The 26,130-nt window shown below is 40.8% G+C and overlaps 1 protein-coding gene across 7 annotated transcripts in view; it reads right to left on the reverse strand.

Moving 5' to 3' along the window:
- YEATS2 (YEATS domain containing 2) overlaps positions 1-26,130 on the reverse strand; it is a 109,892-nt gene that overhangs the window by 67,722 nt on the left and 16,040 nt on the right. For all 7 annotated transcript variants that reach the window (XM_030931462.1, XM_030931465.1, XM_030931448.1 and 4 more), the window contains exons 2-8: positions 25,577-25,695; positions 23,419-23,516; positions 22,593-22,685; positions 18,719-18,964; positions 16,658-16,770; positions 12,171-12,332; positions 3,279-3,390 (exon numbers count right to left, since the gene is read on the reverse strand). In XM_030931462.1, coding sequence (XP_030787322.1) covers positions 3,279-3,390; positions 12,171-12,332; positions 16,658-16,770; positions 18,719-18,964; positions 22,593-22,685; positions 23,419-23,516; positions 25,577-25,676 — 924 coding nt within the window. In that variant the 5' untranslated portion in view covers positions 25,677-25,695. The remainder of the gene's footprint in view (positions 1-3,278; positions 3,391-12,170; positions 12,333-16,657; positions 16,771-18,718; positions 18,965-22,592; positions 22,686-23,418; positions 23,517-25,576; positions 25,696-26,130) is intronic.

Genomic DNA, 26,130 nt, shown 5'->3' on the forward strand with positions numbered 1-26,130 from the left:
TTCTTAGAACAGTAAGACTTGAATGTTGAAATTACTCCTTGATCTCATGGGTGCAGAATGGATATTGTGTTAGCAGGCACCAATACAACATTAACCTCCTCGTACATCTCCATCAGAGCTTTTATTCTTTTTTTTTTTTTTTTTGAGATGGACTCTCGCTCTGTCACCAGGCTAGAGTGCAGTGGTGCGATCTCGGCTCACAGCAACCTTCGCCCCCTGGGTTCAAGCAATTCTCCTGCCTCAGCACCTCCCAAGTAGCTGGGACTACAGGTGTGACCCACCACGCCTAGCTACTTTTTGTATTTTTAGTCGAGACAGGGTTTCGCCATGTTGGCCAGGCTGGTCTCGAACTCCTGGCCTCAAGTGATCCACCCGCCTCGGCCTCCCAAAGTGCTGGGATTACAGATGTGAGCCCCCGTGCCTGGCCTCCATCAGAGCTCTTAAGAGACCAGGTAAATTATCAATGAGCAATATTTTGAAAGGATCCTTTTCTCTGAGCAGTTGGTCTCAACAGTGGGCTTAAAATTTTCAGTAAACCACGCTATAAACAGATGTGTTGTCACCCAGGCTTTTCTGTTACATTTATAAAGCACAGGCAGAGTACATTTAGCATCATTATTAAGGGCCCTAGGATTTACTGGATGGTAAATAAGCGCTAGTTTCAATTTAAAGTTACCAGTTGTGGCCAAGCGCAGTGGCTCATGCCTGTAATCCTAGCACTTTGGGAGGCTGAGACGGGCAGATCACTTGAGTTCAGGAGTTTGAGACCAGCCAGGACAACACGGTGAAACCCTATTTCTACCCTGAGGTGCCAGGAGGCAAAGGTTGCAGTGAGCCAAGATCACGCCACTATACTCCAGCGTGGGTGACAGAGCAAGACTGTCTCAAAAAAAATAAAAATAAAAATAAATAAAGTCACCAGTTGCATTATCCCCTAACAAGAGAGTCAATCCTATGCTCTGAAACCAGGTATTGACTTCTCTCTAGCTATGAAAGTCCTAGATGGCATCTTCTTCCAACAGAAGCCTGTTTTATCTGCAGTGAAAATCTGTTGTTTAGTGTAGCCACCTTCATCAATGATCTTAGCTGGATCTTCTGGATAACTTGCTGCAGCCTCTCCATCAGCACTTGCTGCTTCACCTTGCGCTTGTATGTTATGGAGACGGTATCTTTCCTTAAACCTCAGGAACCAACATCTGCTAGCCTCAAACTTTGCCTCTGAAGCTTCCTTATCCCTCTCAGACTTCACAGAATTGAAGTAGTTAGGGCCTTGCCCGAGATTAGGCTTTGGCTTAAGGGAATGTTATGGCTTGTATGATCTTCTACACAGATCACTGAGACTTTCTCCAAATCAGCAAGAAGGCCGTTTTGCTTTCTTATCATTTGTGTGTTCACTGGAGTAGTACTTTTAATTTCCTTTAAGAACTTTTCCTTTGCATTCACAACTTGGCTGTCTGGCACAGAGGCCTCACTTTTAGCCTATCCTGGCTTTCTTTTTTTTTTTTTTTTTGAGACGGAGTCTTGCTCTGTCGCCTAGGCTGGAGTGCAGTGGCCGGATCTCGGCTCACTGCAAGCTCCGCCTCCCGGGTTCACGCCATTCTCCTGCCTCAGCCTCCCGAGTAGCTGGGACTATAGGCGCCCGCCACCTCGCCCGGCTAGTATTTTTTAATTTTTTATTAGAGACGGGGTTTCACTGTGTTAGCCGGGATGGTCTCGATCTCCTGACCTCGTGATCCGCCCATCTCGGCCCCCCAAAGTGCTGGGATTACAGGCTTGAGCCACCATGCCCGGCCTATCCTGGCTTTCAACATGCTTTTTTCACTAAGCTTAATCCTTTCTAGCTTTTAATTTAAAGTGAGAGATGTGTGACTCTTCCTTCTACTTCAACACTTGGAAGCCATTATAAGGTTATTAATTAGCCTAATTTCAATATTGTTGTTCACAGAGAATAGGAAGGCCCCAAAAGAGGGAATGAGATGGGGAATGACTGGTTCCTGGAGCATTCAGAATCCACATAACACTGATCAATTATGTTCATCCTCCTATATGAGCATGGCTTGTCGTGCCCCAAAATAGCAGTAACATCGACCACAGGATCATCAAAACAGATTTAATAATAAAAAAGTTTGAAATATTTCAGGAATTACCAAAATGTGACAGAAAGACACAAATGAGCACATGATGTTGGAAAAATGGTGCTCACAGAGTTGTCTGACACAGGGTTGCCACAAATCTTCCATTTTTTTACAAATAGAATATATATTGAGCACAATAAGCAAAGTGCAATGAAACAAAGTATGCCTGTACTCTGCGTTTCACTTCCTATAAGGGCAGTTCTCCCTATGGATAGACAACACTTCATAAGATATAATTTACAATGGCTGCACCATAAACCACATGGCCACATTCATCATTAAAGGATTTCTTATAATACAAAAGTATTACAATCTTGTATAGTACTTTATCATTTTCAAGACATGTTCACTTCTGTCTTTACAAACATTATTATTTGCCCCACTTTATAGAAAAGTAAACAGATTTAAAAAAGATTTCAGTAACTTAGCCCCCAGAAACACACTGATGTTGAGGTCTGATCAAATATTCATGCATTCTGATTATCTGACCACTTTGTTCATCTTTTTAAAGGATATACATTGTCCTATAGAGTGATTCTCTCTCTGATGGTTGCATCAGAGGACAAAGTTGTGTTGTAGCAGTAAGCATAACACACTCAGAAATACTATCTCCTCCTCCCCCCACTATTCTTAGCCACTTCTTGCAGAAGACCTAACACTCCCACTTTGAATACAGTTGACCCTTGAACATGGGTTTGAACTGCACAGATCCGCTTACATATGGATTTTCTTCCACCTCTGCCACCCAAGGCAGCAAGACCAATCCCTCCTCTTTCCCAGCCTACTTAATGTGAAGATGGCGAGGATAAAGACCTCGAAGATGATCCACTGCCACTTAATGAATAGTAAATATACTTTCTATTCCTTTTGATTTTCTTAATAACAGTTCTTTTCTCCAGCTTACTTTATTGTAAGAATATAGTCCACAATATATATAACATACAAAATATGTGTTGACTATTTACACTATTAGGAAGGTTTGCCGTCAACAGTAGGCTATTAATAGTTAAGTTTTGGGGGAGTCTAAAGTTGTATATGAACTTTTGATTGCGAGGGGGCCCTTAACCCCCATGTTGTTCAAGGATCAACTGTAGCTGGTACAAAGAGACTTCAAAACTAGGGAGCGATGTTTTGTTACAATACCTTCAGATTATGTATGATATCTATCCGCTTGTTCTGGCTGTCCTTAAAGTGAACTTGAACTCTGACAGGAAACTCACCCCAGCCTCTTCTGGTCAGGTGAAAAGGAGGCTCTCTATGGAAAAGCAGATATTAACACGTTCATCCATGTTCACTCATCCTACACAGGAAAAGTTTTCTGATAATGGATAAATCAGAAATTCACTGTCTTCTGAGAACCACTTAGTTTTCCTTATTTAAAACTAAATCAGGCCGGGCACGGTGGCTCAAGCCTGTAATCCCAGCACTTTGGGAGGCCGAGATGGGCGGATCACGAGGTCAGGAGATCGAGACCATCCTGGCTAACACGGTGAAACCCCGTCTCTACTAAAAAATACAAAAAACTAGCCGGGCGAGGTGGCGGGCGCCTGTAGTCCCAGCTACTCGGAGGCTGAGGCAGGAGAATGGCATAAACCCGGGAGGCGGAGCTTGCAGTGAGCTGAGAACCGGCCACTGCACTCCAGCCTGGGCGACAGAGCGAGACTCCGTCTCAAAAAAAAAAAAAAAAAAAAAACTAAATCAATATGCTGAATTTGGCTAAAATGCTAAATTATAAAAGAAAAAAATTCAACTCAAACCTCTATTAAACTTTCAATTACTGAATGCTAAGAGAGTAAACTTAGACTATATAATCCAATATCATTTTCACACACGAGGGAACTAAGGTCATCTGATGAATGTCACTAGAGGGCCAGGATCCTTAATTGGCATTTGACAGATACAGGCCATGAGATATACGTTCCCTACTCTAAATCCTTGTATTTATTCCTCCACTGAGGCAGAAACAAAATGAATCATGAATGTGCTCAACTGAAAGTGACAATTTATTTGAAACTCTCTGCTAAGAAGACTTAAAGAAAGATCATACGTTCACAATATGACCTTCCCTGAATAGTGACTACAACTGATTTTAGTGGGCAGAGAGGAATGTGTGTGCATGCTAACCGGACTGGAGAATTCTCAGCACAATGTAATTTGTGAAAGAAAAAAAGGGGGGGGGGGCGGGAATTGATGGAAAAGAAGAGCAAATTGTTATTAACTGGTGATGGGCACAAGAGGGTTCATTATACTCTTTACTTCTGTATATGTTTGAAATTTTCCATAATAAAGAAATTTAGAAATTTAATTGAGATATCATTAAGTACTCAAAACAATATGGTTTAAGTCCATAGGGAAGAGAGAGAATGCTTTTAAAATGAAAATATTCATTGTGAATCCTGGCTTAGAATTAGTAATGAGAGAAGATATCAAAATTACAAGGAGGCTGGGCACGGTGGCTCATGCCTGTAATCACAGCACTTTGAGAGGCCAGGACAATCGTTTGAACCCGGTGGGCAGAGGCGGAGGCGGCAGTGAGCTGAGATCACACCACCGCACTCCAGCCTGAGAGACAGAGCGAGACTCCATCTCAAAAAGAAAAGGACAAGGAGAAAGAAACTCAACAGATGGTGTTTTTGGAAAACTGAATTGAGTGAGTGCAGAGTTCAAGAACACAACCTGAGAGGAGTGTAACAGATGTGAATTAACAAGCCCAGAGCCAGGAGCTAACAATGGAGCCCGGGACAGGAAAAATCCCTGTGTATGAGGGGAGCCTAGAAAGCAGGGAAATTAATAAACACCTTACAAGCCAAAGAGAAAAGAAAGCAAACTAGAATGGCCTGGATGGAAGAAACCAGTTGCACAGGAGCTAAGAGAAGCCGCTGCGATGTTGGTATACATTCCTGCTTGGGGTCAAATGAGAAGGTAGACTTGAGACAGTCTGAAATGGGACCCACAGCCAGAGATAGAGGGGAGCCTAGAGGCATGGTGGACTTGAGTCAATTAACGGAAATTCTACTGATGTGAACTTTGGTTATTTAAATTCCAGTAAAGCTAAATGTTAAGTCTAAACTCATTTGCAATATGCCTCAATCACACTGAATGCTGAACTTCTCTCAATGAATATGCTAAATTAGGTATGCTTCTCAGTTTATATACATGGCCTAACCTTTAGTGAACAGGCAGGAAAGACTGCTGCTAAAGAAGACAGCACAAAGCCAGGAAAAACGAACAATGCTTTTTAACAGGAAATTCCTCCATAACCATATTTTTAGAAGCAAAAAAAGAACCTAAGACCTATAACAACACTATTTATGCAAATGGTATACTTCAAAATATGTTACTTCACACAATAAAGGACTGCGTCCCCTGAACACACTTCAGTATTTCTAGATTCCTCATAGAAGGTGAAATAAATCAATGACACCAAGAGGGAGAAACCGTAAGATTATGGAGATTAAACAAAAATGGCTTTATTAGAAACACAGAATGGAGTACAGCTCCTTGCTCGACTAATTTATTCAAATGGCCAATCAGTCTTTTTTAGCGTCACTCCGAGTGACCCTGAACTCACTACTTCATGAGACCCTCTGTTACATTTGTGAACAGCTCTATTATAAAGTGACTTCTTCTACCTCCTGCATGTTAATTCCAGATATGCCATCTGGAATCACAAAGAGTAAATCCGTCCTCCACATGAAAGCCCTTTAGAAGAACCAAAGCATTCCCTCAAGTCTTTTCAGAATGAACATCTCTGCTCCCCACAACAAGAGTGGCAACAAACACTGCTTTCCTACGTTTCACTTTTGCTATGACCCAATCAGTGTTCTAAGTCCTTTAGCACTATTAACTTACCTAATCTTTATAACCACACTGAAATATCCCCTCTGAGACACAGTGAGGCTGAATAATTAACTTGCCAAGGTCACACAGCAAATAAGCAGTAGAACCAGAATTCAAACTCAAGCAATAGGCTCCAGGGCCATGCTTTAGCCACTCTGTGTGCTAGTCTACATCCCCAAGGTGACAGACCTCACTTCCCAGACCACTCTCCCTAGTATGCACAATAATAATATGACTGGATATTGCCCGACTGTGCAGGGCATGGAATGCCTACATCACTTCTTCTGGGTACTTACTCCTCTAATGTAGCTACTCGAAAATTTCAAATTACAGATGTAGCTCACAGTATATTTCTATTGGACAGTGCTGCTCTAGAGAGTTCCTACATTCGAGTGAAATAAAACAGATAGGAAGGTTTGGAAGAGGCTCACTAGGATTCCTTTGGGGAGCTGGCCCGCTCCAGTTTCACACACACCAAGGGCAGGAACACTCCACGTGGTTTCCCAAAGGCAGAGTCCTGTGCTCTTCACAATCCCTGTATCAAACCCTGAGCCTAGCACGTATCTAGTGACTATCTTGTACCTAAAAAAAAGCAAAGTTTATAGTCGCAGCTTTTAGGAACTTGGCTAAGGTTGTCCTGACAACTGAACAAATGTGGAAAAAAGTGCTTCAATAAAAGCAGAATCCACCCATCTCTTTGTCAGGTAATGTGCTGTGATGAAGAGAGTCAGGATGTGTAAGAAAAACATTTGTGCTTTGATCCAGAAGTAAGATTAACCCCAAGTTTCAAGGCAGCTGCAAAAATCCTTCCTTACTGGTTAAATTACTTTAGATACCTAACACAACAAACATCTTCAGAGTCCTGCAAAGAACGTAAGAGTTATAAGTAAACCTAGGACATATGTTAACAGTCCTAACCTACTTTATATTGGTTACACCATATCTGGAGTTTTAGGTTCAGTTCTAAAAAGGTTATTTTAAAAGGAATATAGATAAACTGGAGTATGCCAAAGAATATTACCTGAATGGCAAAGGAACACAAAGTCACACAAGTGACAAGTGACAACTGATACAAATATGGATGAGACCCAGTAATTGCTTTCAAATATCTAAAAAACTATACAAGGAAAAGGGATTATGATGATTCTGAGTGGTACACAAAGCATATGAAAAGCTTACTGTTTAGAAGTTAGAGGAAGTTAGATTTCTGCTCAATATAATTAAAATCTTCCAAACGAAACCAGCCACCTGCAAATGGAATGGCCCATTTCATGAATTCAATAATTCACTCAGTATCAAACATGAAATGAGGCTGGGTACATGGCTCACACCTGTAATCCCAGCACTTTGGGAAGCCAAGGCAGGAGGACTGCTTGAGGCCAGGAGTTCGAGACCAGCCTGGGTAAAAAAAAATTAGCTGGACATAGGTGGCACACACCTACAGTCCCAGCTACTCAGGAGGCTGAAATGGGAGGATAGTTTGAGCCCAGGAGGTCAAGGCTGCGGCAAGCTATAATCATGGCACTGTTCTCCCACCTGGATAATAGAGTAAGACTCTGTCTCTAAAAAAATAAACGAAATTGCCGGGCGCGGTGGCTCAAGCCTGTAATCCCAGCACTTTGGGAGGCCGAGACGGGCGGATCATGAGGTCAGGAGATCGAGACCATCCTGGCTAATACGGTGAAACCCCGTCTCTACTAAAAAATACAAAAAACTAGCCGGGCGACGAGGCGGGCGCCTGTAGTCCCAGCTACTCGGGAGGCTGAGACAGGAGAATGGCGTGAACCCGGGAGGCGGAGCTTGCAGTGAGCTGAGAGCCGGCCACTGCACTTCAGCCTGGGCGGCAGAGCAAGACTCCGTCTCAAAAAAAAAAATAAAAAATAAAATAAAAATAAAATAAACGAAATTGGCTGGGCACAGTGGCTCATGCGTGTAATCCCAGCACTTTGGGAGGCTGAGCCGGGCAGATCACGAGGTCAGGAGATCGAGACCATCCTGGCTAACACAGTGAAACCCCATCTCTACTAAAAATACAAAAACATTAGCTGGGCTTGGTGGCAGGCGCCTGTAGTCCCAGCTACTCAGGAGGCTGAGGCAGGGGAATGGTGTGAACCTGGGAGGTGGAGCTTGCAGTGAGCCAAGATTGAACCACTGCACTCCAGCCTGGGCAACAGAGCAAGACTCCGTCTCAAAAAAATAAAAAATTAAAAAAAATTAAAAATTTTAAAAAACACAAAATGAGCATTTACTACATGCTAGGAACTATGCATGGGGATATTTATTTATTTATTTATTTTTTATTTTGAGACAGAGTCTTGCTCTGTCAACTAGGCTGCAGTGCAGTGGCATGATCTTGGCTCACTGCAACCTCTGCCTCCCAGGTTCAAGCAACTCTCCTGCCTCAGCCTCTTGAGTAGCTGGGACTACAGGCACACGCCACCAGGCCTGGCTAATTTTTTTTTGTATTTTTATTACAGACAAGGTTTCACCATGTTGTCAAGGCTGGTCTCAAACTCCTGACCTCGTGATCCACCTGCCTCAGCCTCCCAAAGTGCTGGGATTACAGGCATGAGACACCGTGCTCGGCCCACCCTGGAGATATTAAGACAAGATAAGGTCCTAAACATCGAGAAGTTCTAAATCTGGTGAGACATACATGTAAATGAGCAAGTGTAGTAATAGACTTACATATATTATCTGCTATTAAACACAGAGCTACGGTCAATCACAGCATATGATTTCTCCAGGAGTTTTAAAAACCAGAAGCACATAAGCAATAATCTCTTTTAAAATACTATTTACAAATCCTACTATTGTTGTTAATGAAGTTTGACTTGCTATGGGAAAAGGTATGTTGTAAAGGTGTGTGCCGCCAGGCTGTGAACAGCTAACTGCTCAGGCATGGCACAGCAGACACTGTCAGAGTGGCAGAGATCAGGCTGAAAATACGACACAGGCAATTTTGATGACGTCAAACCTCATACACGTAATGAAACAAAGTTCATTTACTATTAGCAGAAAACACTCCAGATGTTCGGGATGAAAGAGAAACTGGATAAGGAGCTGCAGCACAATCCTTTCTTTGGATTTTCTCACTGTTACAATATATCTTGATAAGCGATTTGCCACACCTCTGCCCACAGATTAGTAAAGACTTCTTAGCAAATAAATCTCATTAATTACTGCAGGACGGTCTTTGCAAATTAAAAGAAATATGTGTTTTACAAATTCTCATTTCTGGTATGAGAACAGAGAAATAAAATAGGCACTGGTATTGCATTTTTAAGTATTAAGGGTTTTATGCAATTAGTTTTTAATCCCATCCTTTTCGGTATATTAGAGTTCTATCATCAATAAAAATATAATTAATACATAAGAAGAAAAACATACCGTACCTACCTACAAAAATCTTATTTCCAAATATTCCACTTTCTTTTTTTTTTTTTTTTTTGAGACGGAGTCTCGCACTGCTGCCCAGGCTGGAGTGCTGTGGCCTGATCTCAGCTCACTGCAAGCTCCGCCTCCCGGGTTCACGCCATTCTCCTGTCTCAGCCTCCCGAGTAGCTGGGACTACAGGCGCCCGCCTCGTCGCCCGGCTAGTTTTTTGTATTTTTTAGTAGAGACGGGGTTTCACCGTATTAGCCAGGATGGTCTCGATCTCCTGACCTCATGATCCGCCCGTCTCGGCCTCCCAAAGTGCTGGGATTACAGGCTTGAGCCACCGCGCCCGGCTTTTTTTTTTTTTTTGAGACGGAGTCTCGCTCTGCCGCCAGGCTGGAGTGCAGTGCCACGATCTCGGCTCACTGCAACCTTTGACTCCCTGGTTCAAGCGATTCTCCTGCCTCAGCCTCCTGAGTGGCTGGGATTATAAGCACAAGCCACCACGCCCAGCTAATTTTTGTATTTTTAGTAGAGACAGGTTTCACCATGTTGGCCAGGATGGTCTCCATCTCCTGACCTCGTGATCTGCCCGCCTTGGCCTCCCAAAGAGCTGCGATTACAGGCCTGAGCCATCATGCCCAGCCTATTCCACTTTCTGACCACCAACCCTTATCTTTCCAGTTTCACCCCAATCCAACTATTCTTTGACTTCACGAAGACTTCTATTTCTTGCCCACAAAACTTTTCACCAGCCATCACTGCTCCTATATACGTTATCTTCTCTCCTTATTCAGCTTAGAGTCTATGATATATCCCTAAAATAACCTAAGCATCAAAGTGAAAAAATCAAAGAACCAAGAGACCAGGGTTTTGGATGAATTGTCTATATGTATGCAGTCCTTAAGAATGACAGCAAGAGTTATGGTAGAGAGAAAATCAGTAAACCAGGTGTTGATACCTTTCCCCCTTTTCCAAAAAGCCTCAGCTCCATTGAGGCTGCTACTCCTCCTCTGCTACTACTAACTACTAACTATCTACTACTATCTACTAACTTCCCCAGTAGTCACCCTTGGCAGGGAAAGGTGGTCTGGAAGCCATAAATATGATCAAGGAAGACACCTTCCCCATCCTCAGGCCCAGTGGTGTGTGAGAGATAAAAAAAAAAAAGCCACCATCACTTGAAAGGGTTAAAGAAGAAGCAGAGTTCTCAGGAGGCAGCGATGTTTTGTTTTAAGAGTCGGGCTCTGAACAGAGCAGAGAACAGATATTTCACTGATAATAACCAACAACCACTTCCACAGTGCATTTATACAATCAATATGGGCTGAGCGTGGTGGCTCATGCCTGTAATCCCAGTACTTTGGGAGGCCAAGGCAGGCAGGGTGCTTGAGCTCAGGAGTTCAAGACCAGTCTGGCCAACATGGTAAAACTCTGTCTCTACAAAATTTACAAAAATTAGCCCGGCATGGTGGCGTGCACCTGTAATCACAGCTACCTGGGAGGCTGAAGCATGAGAATTGCTTGAACCCAGGAGGTGGAGGTTGCAGTGAGTCGAGATCGTGCCACTGCACTCCAGCCTTGGTGACAGAGTGAGACTCTGTCTCAAAAAAAAAAAAAAAAAAAAAATATATATATATATATATATGTGTGTGTGTGTGTGTGTAACATCATATAAAGATGTAAAGAATAAGGCTGGGCATGGTAGCTCACGCCTGTAATCCCAGCACTTTGGGTGGCCAAGGCAGGCAGATCACCTGAGGTCAGGAGTTTGAGACCAGCCCGGCCAACATGGTGAAACCCCGTCTCTACTAAAAACACAAAAAAATTATCCAAGCGTGGTGGTGGGCACCTGTAATCCCGGCTACTTGGGAGGCTGAGGCAGGAGAATCACTTGAACCCAAGCGGCGGAGGTTGCAGTGAGTCCAGACTGCACCACTGCACTCTAGACTGGGAGACAAAAGTGAAACTCCGTCTCAAAAAAAAAAAAAGTAAAGAATACATCCAAATGATAGAAGCAAATTTCACAACAATACATATAATCATTCCATCCTGGTGAAATAACAGTAACAACAAAACAACTATACAACACTTGAATATGTACAGAAGAAATATAAATGGGAGTTACATCCGAGAGAGTGAGATCATGGGGAACTTTCAACATTAATTAGTCTATAACGTTAGAATACTATATTTACTTCTGTTATATTCTGATATTCATAAAAAGAGGTAACATTTTCATATGCATCTCTATCTATAAAAACAAGTTTAGCTGTTTCCAGAGGGGAGCAAAATCAGCTAATATAATTAGTGTGGTAACAACTGGATAGAAGAAGACAATGCCTGCTCAGTGAGATACTAATCTGAGAGAGTGAACTACAACTACAACTACATTTTTTTTTTTTTTTTTTTTTGAGACAGAGTCTAGCTCTGTCGCCCTAGCTGGTGTGCAGTGGCGTGATCTCCGCTGACTGCAAGCTCCGCCTCCTGGGTTCATGACATTCAAGTAGCTGGAACTACAGGCGCCCACCACCATACCCAGCTAATTTTTTGCATTTTTAGTGGAGACGGGGTTTCACCATGTTAGCCAGGATGGTCTCGATCTCCTGACTTCCTGATCCGCTCACCTCAGCCTCCCAAAGTGCTGGGATTATAGGCGTGAGCCACCCCGCCTGGCCTACAACTACATTTTGACTAAGAGCCAATTCTCAATTATTATTACATTTCCAGGAAATGTTCTGAAGTTACATCACTTTTCTTCCACTTCAAAAATATATTTGTATTTCAATTTAGGTTAAATAACTCAAGTGTGCTTACCTAACTTCCACAAGGTCATTTGGTTTATAGCTGGGATGAAGGAAGAACCAAACTTTCTTGACAAAATGATTAATGCTGGGTTCTCTACGGGACCCTCGGACATATACCATCCACTTATGAGTTGACTGGTCATTTTCTTCCCTCTTATCCGGAGGTATATACCTAGAGAAGAAGAAAAAAGAAACCTGAATTTTGTCCTTCAAAAACCTAACAAAATAATTAACTCCTACTTAAACTTAAAAACAAGGTTAAAATTCCTGCAATATTTAACAGCTACATCACCTAAACAAAATGAGTCTTTGCAAGTTAATCATTTTGTTTTTCTTTATTTCTAAAACATAGTTGGGGTTGGATGCAGTGGCTGGTCCACATTACAATGCCAGCACTTCGGGAGGCTGAGACAGAAGGAATTGCTCGAGGTAGGGAGCCAGAGATCAGCCTGAGCAACACAGCAAGACCCCATCCCCATGTTTAGCTATTTCCAGAGAGGAGGAAAATCAGCTAATATAATTAGTGTGGTAACAACTGGATACAAGAAGACAATGCCTGCTCAGTGAGACAGTAATCTCCAAGAGTGAACTACAACAATAACTACAATCCTCCCACCTAAAATTTTAAACTCAGCCAGGCATGGTGGCCCACACCTATAGTTCCAGCTAGCTGGGAGGCTGATGAGGTGGGAGCACTGCCTGAGCCCAGGAGTTTGAGGCTGCAGTGAGCTACCATCACATCACTACACTTCAGTCTGGGTGACAGAACAAGACCCTACTTCAAAAAATTACAATAAAATTAATGAACTAAAACAAAATAATAAAATAAATAAAACATGAATTTGGTTTAAGGGACATTCTGTTGAAAGTTTGTGTTGTTCTGCTTATTTGGTGTGCAATTTTAAAAAAAGGCAAACTTGTTTTTCCTGCCAAATAAATACATAAGGTGGAAATAAACTGGCGTATTTTTATTCCTAGGTTAGAAAACCTCTAGCCTTCGGGTTGATTTCATTCAGGTTTCAGGATGCTACAGCTTTGGGCCTTTCTGTTGACTCTCATGGTTGCCAAGAAGATTGCACCTAGTTTCCCGCCCTCTGAAAGCCAAAACATGACATTTCCCTTAAGTCATGATGATGGTAAAACTAGCATCTCTAGCACTCCCCTTTATGGGCCCTGTCTTTATTTCGGTATGAGACCCCCTTCTTAGATTTGTGTAGAAAATATGGTCAGGCCTTCTAAATGCTCATCTATGCTTAGTGCTAATCCTTCATAATAAGGGGGGGCCAAGTTGCCTAGCCTAGCTCTTGAGGAGTGTTCTTGACCCATCTAGGCCCTTTACTCTTCCAGCCTATGAAAGTCATGAACCCTGTTGGGATTTTAACTGGAATATCTACAAATCGATTTGGGGAGAGATGACATCTTTACAAGACAGGTTGGCCCAGAAAAAGCCAGGTCTGCAAATTCAGGCAGACCCACTAGGCCACAAGAAAATTGGGGCTAAACAATCATTTCATCTAAATCTTTAAATGTATTGGCATTGTATTTTTTCCTTTCATAAGTATATCAATGTATTCATCAATCAAATATTTACTAAATATATACTGTAAGGTACAAAGCCAAGGCCAGACGTGGTGGCTCACGCCTGTAATCTCAGCATTTTTGGAGGCCAAGCCGGGTAGATCACCCAAGTTCATGAGTTCGAGAGTAGCCTGACAAATGAGAATAATCAATGAAATCCCATCTCTACTAAGAATACAAAATTATCCAGGTGTGGCGGTGCATATCTGTAATCCCAATTACTTGGGAGGCTGAAGAAGGAGAATCACTTGAACCCCAAACGTGGAGGGTACAGTGAGCTGAGATTACACCATTGCATTCCAGCCTGGGCAACAAGAGTGAAACTCTGTCTCGAAAAAACAAAACAAAACCAGACAAGACATAGTTTCTACCCTAAAGAGATTCCAGTCTGATTTGAGAAAAATATATGAAAATAGAAAATGGCCATATAATATGATAAAAATCACAAAGAGAGAGCATAGAAGGAATATGCCTAATGAGGGGGGATCAGCAAATAAAACTTCATGAGAAAATTAGTTTAAACTGCTACCAGTTAGAATCCTAACCACTGTAATCAATTTTCCTCCATCAAATTAATTTAATCCCTTCCATCTATTCATATGGGTCAAATATTTACTTAACATTTTCACGTTTTTGGAGGATTTATAACGTTCTTATCTACCCCTAGACACTTGGCAAAAATGATGAAGCTGCTCCAAGACAGCCTGAGATCATACTGTTCAAGTACATGGCTCTGGAGCTCGGAGGAATTCTGCCTTTAAGATCTGCTCAGCAACCTTTTGTTACGAACTAAAAACATTTCAGTTTGGGCAACCAAATCAGCATTTTTCGGAGTTCGCTAAGGCCCCTAAAGACAGAACTGGTTCAGAGTAGTCAAGAGTTCTTCCAAACTTACACACATTGACACAATTGGTGAAATATATTTGTGTAAAAGCTCATGTCTTCGAAATTTTTACCAAGCCCTATTTTATTCTCAGGGAAATAATGGCAGGCACACTAACGTAGAGACTCCGATCTCTGGACCTTGGTTCACTTTTGAAGCAACAAAGAGCTTGAAAAAACATTCCCTGAGGTCTCTTCCTACTGTAACACCAGGATAATAAGAGTATTATGTCCAAGTATAACCACAAATGGGTGACCAAAAAGACTTATCTACTTTATTCTCATGTCTCAATGACTTGTTAGATACAAACCTCTTTGGTTTGCCTTAGAGTCACAAAAAAAGACCTGAAGTAAGGTTTTGAAGAAGAACAACAAAAAGTCAAAGAAAGCCATGATACATACATCCTTCCATTTCAAAACAAAACAAAAGAACAGGAAACAGGTTTTCCAGGGAGAAGAATCTGGTTTCAGCTTTGGATGTGCCAATCACAAGTAAATGGCTGATAAGGTTTGGCTGTGTCTCCACCCAAATTTCATCTTGAATTGTAGCCTGCAGAATTCCCACACGTCCTGGGAGGGACCCAGTGGGAGGTAACTGAATCATGGGGACGAGTCTTTCCCATGCTGTTTTTGTGATATTAAATAAGTCTCACAAGATCTGATGGTTTTAAAAGGGGTAGTTCTCCTACACAAGCTCTCTTGCCTGCCTCCACTTAAGACATGACTTTGCTTCTCTTTTGCCTTCTGCCATGATTGTGAGGCCTCTCTAGCCATGTGTCACTGTGAGTCAATTAAACCTCTTTCCAATATAAATTACCCAGTCTCAGGTATGTCTTTATTAACAGTGTGAAAACAAACTAATACAATGGCTAAAGCAGGAATGTAAATGTAGAGACAAAATGAAGATTTGAACATTCGAGTTGAGGGCAGTATCTGAGGATTTACCATTCTCTACTGACTTTCAAATACCTAACAATTAGCATATTTTACAAACTACACAAGCAAGTGTAGGGGTTATTATACTGCCTCTTCTCTAGCAATATTTTGGAACAAACATCTTCCCTTATTTATCCTTTGTGGATATTGTGCAAGGCAAGGCAAAATGGCACAATATAGAGGCAGTACAGACAAAATAATATCCAAATGAAAAATAGGAGACCTAAGTCCCCTGACCCTGTGGCTATTTGTATAAAAAGAGTAACAAAAGGATTTAAGAAAAAAAAAGGCCAGGTGCAGTGGCTCACACCTGTAATTCCAGCACTTTGAGAGGCCAAGGTGGGCAGATCACCTGAGTTCAGGAGTTCGAGACCAGCCTGACCAACATGGAGAAACCCCGTCTCTACTAAAAATACAAAATTAGCCAGGCGAGGTGGTACACGCCTGTAATCCCAGCTACTCGGAGGCTGAGGGAGGAGAATCGCTTGAACCTGGGAGGCGGAGGTTGCGGTGAGCCAAGATCATACCACTGCACTCCAGCCTGGACAACAAGAGCGAAACTCCATCTCAAAAAAAGGAAAAAAGAAGAAAAATAGGAGACCTAGATTCAAATTCTGACTTTGTTCATTAATGAGCAAAATTACCCTAATAAAGTCTCTAGGCCGGGCGCGGTGGCTCACGCCTGTAATCCCAGCACTTTGGGAGATCAAGGCGGCTGGATCATGAGGTCAGGAGATCAAGACCATCCTGGCTAACACGGTGAAACCCCGTCTCTACTAAAAATGCAAAAAAATTAGCCGAGTGTGGCGGCAGGCGCCTGTAGTCCCAGCTATTTGGGAGGCTGAGGCAGGAGAATGGCGTGAACCTGGGAGGCAGAGCTTGCAGTGAGTCAAGATAGCGCCACTACACTCCAGCCTGGGCGACTGAGCAAGACTTCGTCCAAAAAAAAAAAAAAGTCTCTAGACTGTGGTTTATTTTTTAAACAACTAAAGGCTTGGGAATCCCTGAGGCCTCTTCCTCCTATAATACTATAATAAGAGTATTAATGCCAAAGTATTAACATAAATGGACAAATAAAAATAAATTCAACTGGATACTCACTTGGACACATTGCCCACTACTATTGTTTTCTTTACAAAAAGTCGCGAAGTCTCATCTGTGAGATCAGCATTCCGCTGTTCTGTTTTATGGGAGCCAGTAACGCTAGAAGCATCCTGAAAAAATCATAATCAACATCCATTCTCATTTTGAACAATTTTCAACAGGACAGAAATCACAACATCATAACAAGTATAAATGGAATAACTAAGTTTTTTTTTTAATTTACAAAATTTTCTGTCTTCGTGGCACCTCTCAAAGCATTAAAACAATTTACTACAAAAGCTGCCTTAATTTATACAAAGTTTATATACTGTAACTCCCGGTGTGTTTTCAATAGTTACATACATCTGCTTTGGATATGCAAATAGGATTTGGAAGGATACACAAAAAACTGTTACACCGGTTACTTCTGGGAAACGGGAATAGAAAGAGAGAAAAGGGTCAATGGAATTTACCTTCTTTTTAACCTTTTGTAATACTCAAAAATATTCAATGAGAAGTGCCTGGTACATAGTAAATGCTAAATGTTTGTTATATAAATACATACAGAAATGACCATGTATTGTATAAAACATGTTAAGTTTCTATGACCATTATGCCCTAAATTCTCTTTTTTTTTTGAGACGGAGTCTCACTCTGTCACCCAGGTTGGAGTGCAATGGCGTGATCTCAGCTCAGTGCAACCTCTGTCTCCTGGGTTCAAGCGATTCTCCTGCCTCAGCCTCTCGAGTAGCTGGGATTACAGGTGCCCGCCACTAAGCCCAGGTAATTTTTGTATTTTTGGCAGAAACAGAGTTTCACCATGTTAGTCAGGCTAGTCTCGAACTCCTGACCTCAGGTGATCCGCCTGCCTTGACTTAGCAAAGTGCTGGGATTACAGGCGTGAGCCACCATGCCCAGCCTCCTAAATTCTTTTTAACTAAAAAAAACAAAAACACATGTAATATTTGCTCAGGAATAATACTGGAAAGGTAAGGTAAATCCAAACAGTGAAGAGTTCTGATTTTGGGGGTGGTAAGCCTCACGAATGAACTTTTCTATTCTTTTTTACTTTTCTGTATTTAACAATTTTGAAAAATGAACACATACAAATTTATAATCAGAAAAATAAATGCAAACTATTTTTTTTATCAAAAATAAATCAAATTCTTGATGTCTAAGTATGTGGAAAGCAACCTGGAAATTTTCTCTATCACAGAACACCTGGCTGAGAAAAATCTCTGCTCTAATTCAATAATGACTCTATAGCCAAAACTTTTATCAAGAATTTAAGAGTAGCTTGAGATGGGAGCTCAAATTGCAAACTGGCAGGATCAAAGAGCAATGTTTTTCAAATCTGCTTGTCAAACTTCCTCCATCTACTAAAGCATCTTAGAATATAAAGTCTCACAGGAAACTGTTGAAGAACGACAGCTCTTGAGAGAATAAACATGACAGAGTGGAAAGACCTTGAGCAAGATCACAGAATTGCCGAGCTGGAAGGTTTCTTTCACATCTATGTAAACAGCATCCAAAAGCTGTGCTGTGCACAGAATCCCCAGGCTGTAAAATCAGAAACATTCAGGTTTAAGTCAGGCACGGTGACTCACGCCTGTAATCCCAGCACTCTGGGAAGCCGAGGCAGGCGGATCACAGGGTCAGGAGATCGAGACCAGTCTGGCCAACATGGTGAAACCTGTCTCTACTAAAAATACAAAAAATTAGCCAGGCATGGTAGTACATGTCTGTAATCCCAGCTACTTGGGAGGCTGAGACAGGAAAATCGCTTGAACCTAGGAGGCGGAGGTGGCAGTGAGCTGAGACTGCGCCACTGCACTCCAGCCTGGGTGATAAAGCAAGACTCCGTCTCAGAAAAAAAAAGAAACACTGAGGTTTAATTCTTAGTTCTGACACTTTTGAGCAAATAAAACCTCATCAAGATTTGGTTTCCCTATTATAAAAGGAAAACAAACCTATTTCCTAAGATTCCTGTGACAGTTCAGTGAGATAACAAGCACATATTTTAGTAAATACTAGTTCCCTTCTCCTGTGGCTCCCTCCCACATCCACCCAACTACATACTCTTCCAATATTTCGGCTTGGTCTCTGCTCCATGTTGTTTGAGAGTCTTTCCTCTATATCCATATTGCTGTTATTATCTTTGTCAGATAAGAAGTCATTGTGCTGAGATAAAGAATCACTTTCTGAATGATTGGCTGATGGTGTTTCTGCTCTCTGATTGGCAGGAGATGATGACCTAGATGGTGATTCCAAAAATTTCTTGATAGCAGGATGATTAAAAACCATTGTATCACATGTCTTTGATCCCTACAAAAAATGAAAGCAAGCAAATAAATTTTTAATCAAATCCATCAAAAGCAGGCAAAAATCTGATGTCTCCAAAACCTTATCTATTACAGGATCACGCTTAAAATCTTTCAAAATCTCCCCACATTCATAAAACGATATCCCAACCCCTTAACACGGCCTAAACCAACAAAACAAAAATCAGAATGATGAATAATTATGTAAAGCTTCTAACACTAACAGCTAGAGATGTAGGGTCTTCCGGAGGTAAATAAGAAATAATACATGTTAACACAGAAAATAAAATCTGACTTTAAAAGTCTCACATTGCTTTACACAAACATATCAACTGCTCTAAATAAAATATCCCTGAAAGAAATATAAAAAAAATAAAAAGCTGTATATAAAAAAATGGTCCCCACACAGGAATAAAATGTAATAGAGAATATTTTTGAATGACTGATACTGATATATAAAGTTTGCCTTCAGTTCAGTACAGACATCTATGGAATTTTTCTGTGTCTTAGTTACTTGTATACAAAATAAAGTGTATTCTGTTACAATGTGATAACACTATAGTCACGTTCCTAGGAAGCCTAGCTTTTAAAAACTGTGTTATTAAACTAATGGTTTCAGTGAGAAAAAAGGAAGCAAAAGCTAGTGTTTCAAAGCAACAATGTTCTTGAATTTCAGTAATAAAGGTTTTTCAGAGCTATAAATATGTTTTGCCACTGAAAACTAAAAATAATTAAACAGTCGATCACGAGACAAAAGCATACCTAAATATCTTTGAATAAATCCTAATCAGAACATAAGAGGATAAAATCAGCGTATTTCTAGACTATCAAATAGCACAGATCAGAACTGCTAACAATTCAAAGATAGAATCATTGCTCATGTAATCAAGTTAAGGTGAAGTCAATGAAGTCCTCCTCACTTATAAGAAGAGGGAAACTTGGACAGAGACACACAGAGAAGACACACACAGAGGGAAAACAGCCACATCATGACAGAGGCAGAAATCACAGCCGGGAAATACTAAGGATTGGCAGCAACCTTCAGAAGCTAGGAAGAGGCAAGGAAAGATTCTTCCCCGGAGCCTTCGGAGGGAGCACTGCCCTGTTGACACCTTGATTTTGGGCTTCTAGACTTCAGAATACTGAGGTAATAAACCCATCCTTTTACATCAGGAAGCTTACGGTAGGTAATTTGTTATGGTAGCCCTAGGAAAATGAATACGACTCTAACATGCATCTTGGAAACTGTGCTACGGTAAAAGCACCTGTCTACCGCTTACAATTCAACTCAAACAATGCTCTAGTTTCTACAAGACAGCATCAGGAAACAGCACAAATACCAGGTGCCCCTAGAGCACCAAGGGTAACATGAAGGCCTAAACAGGACAAGCACCATTTACTGTTAGCCTCCAGCCCTTCCCTGGTTCCCAGGGAGCCAGCACTGCTCCAGAGGTGATTCAGCAGAGACTAATTCTAGCTGAAAACACTTAGGAAAAAGAAAGTAAAAAGAGAGAGAAAAAAAAAACAAATGCAAGTTATGCTGAAATTATCAAAATATCAAATAGGAAGACATACTCCTATTTCAGGTCAATCCTAACCCCTATGCCTGAATTTAGACAGATTACTAGGATAAAAGAGCAGATATTTTTCATTTACATGTCAAAAACTAAATTGGAAAAAAACATTCCTTTACAATTGGAATTACCTAGTGGTGATCACATTAACCAAGTGGTCAAACAGTATCACTAGCAGGACAACCTGGAACTAGGTGCCTGCTGATATGCCAGAATATCGAGTACACAGCATCACTATGAAGTATTCTTGCCAGAAATATTTAACCCAAATCTATTAATAACCAAGCCTTTAGACCTGACTTCCAGTTTACAAGAAAATAGAGAGGGCCGGGCGCGGTGGCTCAAGCCTGTAATCCCAGCACTTTGGGAGGCCGAGACGGGCGGATCACGAGGTCAGGAGATCGAGACCATCCTGGCTAACACGGTGAAACCCCGTCTCTACTAAAAAATACAAAAAAACAGCCAGGCGAGATGGCGGGCGCCTATAGTCCCAGCTACTCGGGAGGCTGAGGCAGGAGAATGGCGTGAACCCGGGAGGCGGAGCTTGCAGTGAGCTGAGATCCAGCCACTGCACGCCAGACCGGGCGACAGAGCGAGACTCCACCTCAAAAAAAAAAAAAAAAAAAAAAGAAAATAGAGAGGATGAAAAAGTAATCCAAGGAAAACATAAATTCAAAATCTGAGATATTCATAAATGGCCTGGTCTCTTCGAAAAGTCAGTATCATGGAGGTAAAAAGGTAGGAGGACCATTTTAAATCTTAAAAAACTAGAGAAACAAAGCTGCAGTACTAGATACTGAGGAGGCTGAGGCAGGAGGACTGCTTGAGCCCAGAAGTTGGAGGCTGCAGTGAAGCTATGATCGTGCTTGTGAATAACCACTGCACTCCAGCCTGGCAACACAGCGATACCCCTGTCTCTTTAAAAAAAAAAAGAAAGAAAGAAAAGAAAAGAAAAAGTAGAACTCAGGGCTCATTAAACAAGGTAAATCTGAAACTAAAAACTGCCATTGCCATTCACTAGACTAAAAGGTCAAAGAAAATTCAATCAATTTATAAATTACTCCAAAGTGGGCCACAATCAAGCGAGGAGGCACTAGGGCCAGTTGCAAGGAGGTCTCAACCACCTTTATATCTGCAAAGCCTAGCATAATACTAACAATCTGCAGAAGAGTTAAGTAAAAAGGAAAGGCCGGGCGCAGTGGTTCACGCCTGTAATCCTAGCACTTTGGGAGGCCAAGGCAGGCGGATCATGTGAAGTCAGGAGTTTGAGACCAGCCTGACCAACAAGGAGAAACCCGTCTCTACTAAAGTACAAAAAAATTAGCCAGGTGTGGTGGAGCATGCCTGTAATGCCAGCTACTCGGGAGGCTGAGGCAGGAGAATCACTTGAACCGGGGAAGCGGAGGTTAAAATGAACCAAGATCATGCCATTGCACTCTAGCCTGGGCAACAAGAACGAAACTCCGTCTCAAAAAAACAAACAAACAAACAAAAAAACGACAAAAATGTTACTTAGGATTATCTGACAATGTTGAAAGTCATGACAAAGGACTACGGCTGAACACAACGACTGATAAGTCTATGTATAGTCTATGTATATTCCCAGGAAGTAGGCTAGCCTTCTTGGATTCTGAAGGTCAATGTAAGAAATGTTTCAGGTCAGGCACGGTGGTTCGTGCTTGTAAACCCAGCACTCTGGGAGGCTGAGGTGGGTGGATCACCTGAGGTCAGGAGTTCGAAAATAGCCTGGTCAATATGGCGAAACCTCATCTCTACTAAAAATACAAAAATGAGCTAGGCATGGTAGCACACACCTGTAATCCCAGCTACTCGGGAGGCTGAGGCAGGAGAATCGCCTGAACCCAGGAGGCAGAGGTTGCACTGAGCCAAGACCACACCACTGCACTCCAGCCTGGGTGACAGAGCAAGACTCATCTCAAAAAAAAAAAAAAAACAAAAAGAAATGTTTCAGATGCAAGGGATTCCATATCGACATAACTTCCCCTCAGACAACAAATATGAGTGGCTGGAAAATGACTGAGTATGAGGAATGCTTACCTCAGAAACTTTTAGAAGACCTGCAGAAGCATAGTAGTTTGCTACAATGCAGGCACGCAGTTTATCCATCATCCTTCTTGCTTCAATCAGTCGCTAAAAACAAATGTTAACTCATTACTTTAAAAATGGCAATTACAAAAGAGATGTACAAACAATTCACAAAATAAGAAATGTGAATGACCGAAGAAAAAGCTCAACTTCTCAAACAATCAAAAGAAAAACAAATAAAAGTGACCTTTTCCATCCATCAGATTCGCAAAGATTTAAAAGAAAGACAAGTGTTGCAATGAATATGTACATTTATAGGCATATTCACTGAAGAAAATCCACAAAGACATTGAGCACAAGAGCAAAGAGGGATTATCTTTTTTAAAAAAACTGTATTTTTAATTGTTGTGGGTACACAGTGTACATGTTTATGGGATATGTGAGATATTTTGATAAAGGCATACGATAAATAATCACATCAAGGTAAATGGGATACTCATTACCTCAAGCATTTATCCTTTGTGTTACAAACAATCCAATTTTACTCTTTTAATTATTTTTAAATGTACAATAAGTTACTGTTGACTGTAGTCACCTTGCTGCGCTATCAGAAGATTATCTTTTTGAATGGAATTCCAGGTAATATTTTTTCAATCCTTTCTGCAATTGCATTATTTAAAAAATTGCATTTTTCTCTCCCCAAAACAAGAAAGATATTTAAAAAAAGCAAAGAGGACAAAGCAAACTATGACTCCATCTCAACAGATTATTTTTCAATCATGTATAAATTTTTTTCAAAATAGCTTTGGTGCTTTTTTTCAATTTATCATCATTATACCTGGTCAATGACTTCAATTTCATGTTCCTTATTCTTCATTTCAAGAGCAAACTGTTCCTTGATAATAGTCTCAATCTTCTGCACAGCAGCATCTCGAGCTGTACAAAGAACATAAAATACATCCAAGGCCTAGTTAATCAGTGGCTGCCTTTACATCAGCAAGCAACAAAAGAAATCCAAGAAATAGTAACTCTAAAGTGGAGAGACCTAGAGGACATCACCTTAACCAAGTGATGAAAAACTGAAACCACTAATATTGGTGTAAAGTGATCTCGTGTACTTTCTGGTATCACGCCCTAAAAAGAGCACATCATTCTGTGGTATTCCTGCCAAAAATGCTGAATCTACTCACAAGGAAAGATTAGACAAACTCAAACTGAAAGACATTCTCTAAAGTTATTGGCCTATGCTATTTAAATATTAAAGACAAGAAAGACAAGGAAAGGGTTGAGGAGACTGGCAGAGACTGAAGAGATGACAATTAAATGCCCTGCATGACCTGGACTAGATCCTGGGGGGAGGGAAATAGCTATAAAATACAATAATGGGGACCGGGCATGGTGGCTTGCACCTGTAATCCCAGTATTCTGGGAGTCCCAGATGGGTGGATCACCTGAGGTCAGGAGTTTGAGACCAGCCTGGACAACATGGTGAAACCCAGTCTCTACCAAAAATACAAAAATTATCCGGGCATGGTGGGGGACACCTGTAAGCCCAGCTATTCGGGAGGCTGAGGCAGGAGAATCGCTTGAACTCTGGAGGCAGAGGTTGCAGTGAGCCAAGATCACGCCACTGTACTCCAGCCTGGGTGACACAGAGGAAAAAAAAAAAAAAAAAGACACAAAACAAAATAACATATGCAAAGAGAGGCATCCCACCAAATCTACTTTGAGAAAAATTCTGGTGGGAAAAAAGGTGAGCATTAGACACCAAGAAAAAGAATAGCATATTGTCACTCAGTAGCAGACAAAAAACTGCCCCTGCTTGAATGGGGGTATTTTGGAACTTACATTCAATTTAAACAGAAGTACAATGTTACCAAAACAATCACTTTTCCCTATTCTTGTTTTTATTTTAAAAAAGTTATGCCATGTGAAGCTCTTGGGTAATGAATTCAGTTACATAATACTTTGACATTTATTTGGCTTGTTATTGAAAGGAAATGGCTTTTCCCCTAAAATTACAGCTGAATGAGGGGGGGAAATTGCAGGGAAACGTTTTCATTATTTGGGATTGGATTTAACAATTTTCCTTCTAGATAGACCTTTTGGGGATATATAGGACTTCACCGCTCTTACAGAAATAGGAATTTTCTTCACCACTTCCACTCTACGGATCCTATGTGGAACTGCAACATCTGAGCTATAACTTTTTGACGCCGTCTTTACCCTGCTAAAAGTATTAACTTAGGTAGATTACTTAAATAAACATTAATGAAGTTCGGTAATAATTTGTTTTAAAAATGTCAATTTAGCAATTTTTTTAAGCTTGCTTAAAGACATTCTGAGAAACAACAGACACCCGGTTGATGATTTGCTCTTCAACTACTTATATGATGTTAGGTAAGTAATCTAATGTCTCTGAACCTTAATTTACCCACTATCAGCTAAGTACAGGGGTTGAACTGGATAGATGTTTCCTAATCTTCCACCATTCATATGCCTTCAAGATACCTACCACATCTGAGAACCATGTGACACATTTAATTAACACAATTAAGCATTTAAAAATAATTTTAGCTTTATCCTTATAGCTATGAAACTATAAGTTTGATGAGATCATTCTTTTTTCTATACACATTAAAATGTTGCCTACTAAAATTAAAAACCATGTACCATCTATGACCATCTCACGATTATAGCACACCTTTATACCTATCATAGACTTTATGATTACACCTAACATACAATGATCGCTAAAACTAACAGCTTGTCTCGCTTTCACTGTCTACTTCATCATGTTCCTGCCAGATCTTCTTCCATTTTTTACGGTACACATGGTGTATTACTATTAAACAGACCCCTTAGCTAATCTCTCTCACAAACCCCTTCAAATTACACACAACAGTGGAAATTCATTTCATTCTAGTTCCTATAAGTCTTCTAGCGGAGACATATGTCAATAAAGAAATAATTTCCTAAGGCAGGTCAATTTCTACCTGAATTCTCAATTGCTTTATGCCGCTTATTTGGAAGGGCCACAGATACATCCTCATAATCAGGGTCGGTTTCTTTGATGGTTCGCTTGATTCCAGACATGATGACATTCGGTTCTTCACTGTGAAGCAATAATAAATTAATAATTTTTAACTATTAAGTTAAATAGTTGGGTTGTTAATAAGTAATACTGCATACCAGTACTTACAAATGTATGTGTATATACAAAATAAATATATAAATATTACATAATACTGGTACTTGCAACTCTGTGTGTATGTGTATATACACGCATATACATATTTCTTTTAAGACCAAAAGCATAATTTTAAAAGTTTCCACCAAAAAAAAAAAATCATAATCATCTGTTAACAAGCATCGGTTTCCCTTTCAAGAGAAAATCCTTGAACAAAGTAGCACATTGTTCAGACTTTTCAAAAGGAGCCTGGCTTTCACAGAAGAGCCCTCATAAGGAAAAAAAAAGGAACCAGACTTCGATGAAAACATGGTTAGCCCACACAGTGTCTGAGAATTCACTAAGCATTCAGCATATTAG

The sequence above is a fragment of the Rhinopithecus roxellana genome, chromosome 1, assembly GCF_007565055.1.
Source record: "Rhinopithecus roxellana isolate Shanxi Qingling chromosome 1, ASM756505v1, whole genome shotgun sequence".
NCBI classification, from domain to species: domain Eukaryota; kingdom Metazoa; phylum Chordata; class Mammalia; order Primates; family Cercopithecidae; genus Rhinopithecus; species Rhinopithecus roxellana.